This window comes from Belonocnema kinseyi, chromosome 3 (assembly GCF_010883055.1).
Source record: "Belonocnema kinseyi isolate 2016_QV_RU_SX_M_011 chromosome 3, B_treatae_v1, whole genome shotgun sequence".
Classification (NCBI taxonomy): domain Eukaryota; kingdom Metazoa; phylum Arthropoda; class Insecta; order Hymenoptera; family Cynipidae; genus Belonocnema; species Belonocnema kinseyi.
Window position 1 is genome coordinate 103,099,354 of NC_046659.1, and position 6,137 is coordinate 103,105,490.

General features: G+C 28.5%; 1 protein-coding gene across 1 annotated transcript; it reads left to right on the plus strand.

The window, feature by feature from the left end:
* The first annotated feature begins 5,006 nt into the window (after positions 1 to 5,006).
* LOC117169690 (cuticle protein 38-like) lies at positions 5,007 to 5,364 on the plus strand. Its single transcript, XM_033356174.1, has one exon. It carries the CDS (start codon positions 5,048 to 5,050, stop codon positions 5,357 to 5,359), a length of 312 nt encoding a protein of 103 aa, XP_033212065.1. The 5' UTR covers positions 5,007 to 5,047; the 3' UTR covers positions 5,360 to 5,364.
* Positions 5,365 to 6,137: the final 773 nt, after the last annotated feature.

Sequence of the window (6,137 nt, forward strand, 5' to 3'; positions counted from 1 at the left end):
AGTTTTTACCTAGGAAAAAAATGTTAATCGGTTGAATAGTTTGGGCTGAAAGTTAATTTGTCCACCGATACCTCATTTTGCCCCACTTTGCCACTTCGGGAATCGGGATCAAATTGTGCAATTTCTCCACGTGTATAATTAATTATTATCACTTTTACAAAATCAAATATTGTTTCATAACTAAAGCTGGATTTAGAAGTACCAGAGGGTTTAGTGAAAATCAGAAATACCCCACGTATGTATCTCGTGCATAATCTCTTGTGCATAACATCCATGTATTGGAAATAGAGACTTTTAGGCATCTAGACAATTATATTAATCATATGGAGATTGCGGAATTGTACCACTGGTCGTAATGAACCCGTCAAATATAATTACAATAATATTGTAATAGAGGCTATTTCGAACGCTTGTTTACCCTGGTCAGGTAACGTATGATTAAGTAATCGGTCAGTACTTTAAATTCGCATGGAACGTGAAACAATTCGCGAAAGTACGAATGAGACTTGTTTCGACAACTTTTCTGTAATTGCTAGCAAATGATATCATCAAATTTCTTAATTTTATTTAACAAGGACAAGATCAATTTTTTTATGAACGTTTATTTTTTAGTCAAATCAGAATTTGAATGTCCAAAGAAAATTTATAAATTCATTTATAACTCTAATAAATTATTTATTATTAATATTTTATTTTCTAATCGAAATTTTTTTTTGAAATATTTAAAAATCTAGAATTCGATTGAATGTTTGAAATCCCTGAAAATTAAAATGATTTTTGAAATTTTTTTTAAAGCCTCTAATTATCTCTGAAATATAGAGACTGAAAACCTCCTAAAAATTAACTTCTCGACACAGTAAAATCCCGAATTAGAACATTTCCGATTGATAAAATTGCCGAAAAATCAAAATAACGAATTGGAAAATTCCCGTATATTAAAATTCGCGAACAATAAAATTGCCGAAAAATAAAAATACCGAATTGGAAAATTCCCGAATAATGAAATTGCTAAATTATAAAATTTCCAAAATAAAAAATTCCCGAATAATAAAATTCACGACAGTTTATAATATTATCGAATTGGAAAATTCCCAAAGAATAAAATACCCGTCAGAAAATTGCCGAATTATAAAATATTCAAATTGGGAAATTCCCAAATTGTAAAATTCAAGAAATTAAACAATTACAATTTTTTTATAAATTTATTTTATTGATTGCAGTGTGTAACTTCAGCAACTCAGTAGTTGTAAGCTAAATTCTCATTTTTTGAACTTGAAAATTGGATTTCTTGACAACTTCTAAATTTGGCTAAATTTGCTTCTCGAACCCAAAGAAATCACTCTCCATTTTCATCGTGCATTATAAAGTTTTTCAAACAAAAAATATATAAATTAAAAATTCGATTTTTGCGAACGCTTTTTGTATTTTTTTTTTAAATTCTGTACTTTTCAAAAAAATGCGTCACCCAGAAATATTTTTTTAAAATTATTGTTATCTTAAATTCAAACAATTTTCGAAATTAAAAAAATTTTAAATAATTGAAAAAAATAATATTTCATTATTGTGTTTGTAATCAATAGAATATATTTATAAAAAATTGTAACTGTTTAATTTCTTGAATTTTACGATTCGAGAATTTTCCAATTCGGATATTTTATAATTCGGCAATTTTCTGTCGGGTATTTTATCATTCAAGAATTTTCCAATTCTGTAATACGATGAACTGTCGTGAATTTTATTATTCGGGAATTTTATAATTCGGCAATTTTATTATTCGAAAATTTTATTATTTGGGAATTTTACTAATTAGTATTTTTATTGTTCGGCAATTTTATTATTCGGGAATTTTCCAATTTCGTATTTTTTCTGCGATTTTATTAATCGGGAATTTTATTTTTCGGGATTTTTCTATCATTCCGAAATATACTCGAATATATTGTAAAATGCTTTAAAATCTCTGAATTTATTATCACGATACTTTTCAACATTGCTCGAAGGTTTCCAGATTTTATTTGGGAATCTTCAGAAATCTATATTACTTTAAAAAAGTTTTGAAATCTTTTCAAGCTTAATATTATTTTTGAATCTTTTAAAACCTTCTAAATAGCTCTTAAAATTACAAGAGATATAAAAACCAAGAATTCGGAAATTTATAAATGATAAAATTGCCAACAGACAGTTGCCAACAGAAAATATCGAATTTTGAAATTTTGTTTTACAAGGACAAGATTACTTTAATTATTAAAATTGATTTTTCATTTAGATAACAATTGCTATGCCCTATTAAGAATAGAATATTTATTTCATAACTATAATTACTTATTTAGTATTAATATTTTATTTTCTAATCGCTACGTCCGTATTGGGGCAAAAAGTCTTTCTGGACAAATTAACCCAAAGCTTTCAATTTCGATTAGATTAGAGAATTTTTTTAAAAAGAAAGTTAAATAAATTGGAAAAAATTGGTCAAACTTGATCCAAAAATTGTTATTTATAATTTTTTTATTTAATAAGAAACTTTAAATTTTTTATGAACTACCCCTTTTTTTATTTACTTATATCTATGTAAAATATCATGATATCAGTGATTATTATTAAAAGTGTATAATTCATGTATTTTAGAAATTATGCATCCAACAATCATACAAATTAATAAGTATAATCAGTTTTTGTAATCAATTTCTCTGATCCGCAAAATTAAATAAAATAAATGAATAATAACAGCCAGAAAAGAAAAGAACTTCTTTTATAGCTTCAACCTTGACGTTTGGTAGAAAGGTTCAAATGAAATAAGTTTTCATGGCAATATATCGAATGGCCGTCAAACAATTAACCACATTATACGCGATTTTAAAAAAAATAATTGTCGATAACCATAACCAATGTTGATCGATTTAAGTTTATTATGTGAAAATGTTTAAGTTTGGATAAATGCTGAATATTTGAATTTTTGTTACACAAATTGTTACTAAAAATGAAAAATGTGGCTAAATTGAAGTTTATTGTGTATACATTTTATTCTTTAGAAGAAAAAAACACGATTTTGCAAAAAATGAAAATTGTCTATGCATATACTTGACAAAAAATTTTTATAATTACATCGATACAAATAAATTGGTCCAAGTAGATAGCTAACATATAGAAAATTTTATTTTTCAAAGTAAATATTGTTATATAATTTACTCTTAGAATTTTTTTAATTCATGGCAGTAAAAGAAAAACACACTTTTTAGAAGAAACACACGAATTTGGAATTAAAAAAGATAAATTAAAAAAAATTGTATATTTTTTCACAATTAGTAATTAAATTTAAATAATTAAGTTTTTCCAAATCAAGAATTAAAATTTCAAGCAAAGTGATAAATTTTCAAATAAAATGATAAAGCTTGAACTGAAATAGTTAAATTTTGAATTTGAACAGTTATTGTAAAGGAAAATTTTTGTTTTTTACAAAAGCAAATATTTACCCAAGAATTTCAAATTTCAGCAAAGTAGTTGATTTTTGAACCAAACAGATGATATTTTGACCAAGAAGATTAGTTTCCTACCAAAGTACGAATTTTCAACAAAATACATAAAGTTTCAACGAAATATTTGAGGTTTTTATAAAGTATTGAATTTCTATGCCAGAAAAGAAAGAATTTTTAACCAAATAGTTGAGATTTTAACCTAAAAATATGAATTTGCATCAAAATATTTTATTTTAAAGCCACAAAGACTAATCCTTCTGAAAAATTTACAACTTTTTTGGACCTTTTTATCTCAGGCTTGGGGGAAAATTAGAAATTTCGATCATTAGCCTATAAGTCTCTATAGCTCTCGAAATTATTATTTTTACTGTGCAGAATTATTGAAAATGAAACCAAAAATACAAAGACCGAATTTGGAGAACCAGAATAAAATGCTCTTGTTGCAATTTGAAAAAAAGATAAACATTTTTCTAAAATAAAAAATAATTTTATTTTGTCAAAAATAAAAAAGAGGAAGGATAGTGATTATTTTTCACCAATAGTTTCATTATTTCGATTTTATAATAATAAAAATTCAAAAGAAAAAACAAATTTCAAAAAAGAGAAGGAAGGAGATTTGGTTGGTTGCCCTCTCATTTTTCTTTCCTCTTTTTTATTTTTGTAACAAAAAATTTGTCTTCTATTTTTAGAAAAAATTTTGTCTTTTTTCAAATTGCACTAGAAACTTTTTATGGTGGTTTTTCAAATTTGGTCGTTGGATACTTGTTTTTATTTGCAGGAATTCTGCCCATTAACTAGATTATTTGACGTTAAATAGGATTTAAAATTTTTCCTTTAAAACGTGTGTCTTTTTAATTTTCTTTGATAAAGTAATTAATAAAATTTAATAAGATTTCTTCTAAAAGAAATGAAAGAAATGACTTTGAAAGCCCAGTTTAAAAATTTCATTGTGCATGCAGACAGTCATGACTTGGTCCTGATGTAATAGCTGCCACTCGAGTTTCAACTCATGAAAATTAATGACCAGCAATTTATCTTGAAAATCTGATCATTCTGATGCGCAGCTTGCTGATTAAATAAAAAATCCGAAATCCGTATAAAAGCGTTGCATATCATTTTGATCCAATTTCGGGATCAAATTTACCAACTAAAATTTACTGTAAAAAACCTCCTAATTTCGTAAAATCCCCTGTACAGTCTGGAAGATGAAGGTCTGTCGTAATTCATATTCTGCCTCAGAAATTTCATGATCTTGGATTGAGTTACGCGACTCGTTTGATGGCCACCTGGGTCAGCGAAATCGGACAAAGACGCAAAACCTTGGCGCATACACTAATCGTAAACGCAGGTTGTGTACTTACGATTGTTGTGAAAATGTATCGCCGAGCCCAGTCGAACCTGATTGGTCGAACATTCTTTTTGACGTTCAATGTGAGGTCTGTCAGAATCTCTGGGTCTGTCTAGGTTGACGAGGGGGGAGAGCGATATAAAAGGGAGACACTTTTCGGTCCACAGCACAGTCGATCAGCAAGTCAAGTCGACAATCGAAAAAAGCAAATCTAGCAACCAATCTCAAGATGTTCAAGTTGTGCATTCTCTTGTCCTGCGTTCTGGCTGTGGCTTTCGCCAAACCAGGGTTCATCAGCCAGCCAATTGTGGCTGCAGCACCAGTGGTGCATTCAGTTCCAGTCGCCACGAGTTACGCCAACACCTACAAAGTTTCCAAAAGTGCTGCACTTGTTGCTGCTGCCCCTGTTGCTCATGTGGCATATTCCGCACCTTTGGCCTACGCTGCACCTATAGCCCACGCACCTCTAGCCCACGCACCCCTGGCCTACGCTGCTGCCTACCCCTCACATTTGACCTATGGAGCTCACTACATCCACTGATTTCATGACATTTGTACAAATTTGCAATAAAACTGTAATTTTCAATTGAATTATCCTAGTGTTGTGAGTTTTTATTGATTGAAGTGTAAAAAACGAGACAGGTGTAAATTGCAGGAAGAATTTAAGGTACTAGTGTAAAAATATTATTTTTATCAGCTAACTAATTATACGATTTTTATTTGAGTGATCTGTCTCAGTTTAAGCCACTTCAATTATATTCCTTAACCTTAAAACCAATAGAATTAGTTACAGATTCAAAGGTTTCTTGCGAATTATTATTACTACTATTATTATTAATAATCAACAAGTGTATGCAGCTGAAACGTCCCGTTCGTAGGGTGAAGTTGGTTTGTATAAATGCTTTTGTTTTTCTATTATTTTATCATGAGAATTGTTTTATATCTAATAATTTTGTCTAAATTTTTAACCGGCTGAGTCACTTTGACAATAACTTGAAACAGCCTTAGCCAGAAAATTAATAAAATATTTTAATGTTATAATCAAATGACTTATGTTCATAATATGTTGATACTGTGCCGCATTTTAATTTTCTCTTCGGAAATAGTTGTCTCTTCCGGAGAGTGGAGTACCTGATCTATAATTTTCTGTAATTTGAACATATTTTACTGGACATACATTTTTTTTAATTAATCCTGAATTGCCTGGAGTTCATCGTAAATTCTTTAGAATTTTTTGTATTAAATTACGTTGACGATAAAATATGGCGAGAAAAAAATTAAAATACAGAAAATTATGTCGAAAGATAAAATTTAAATCC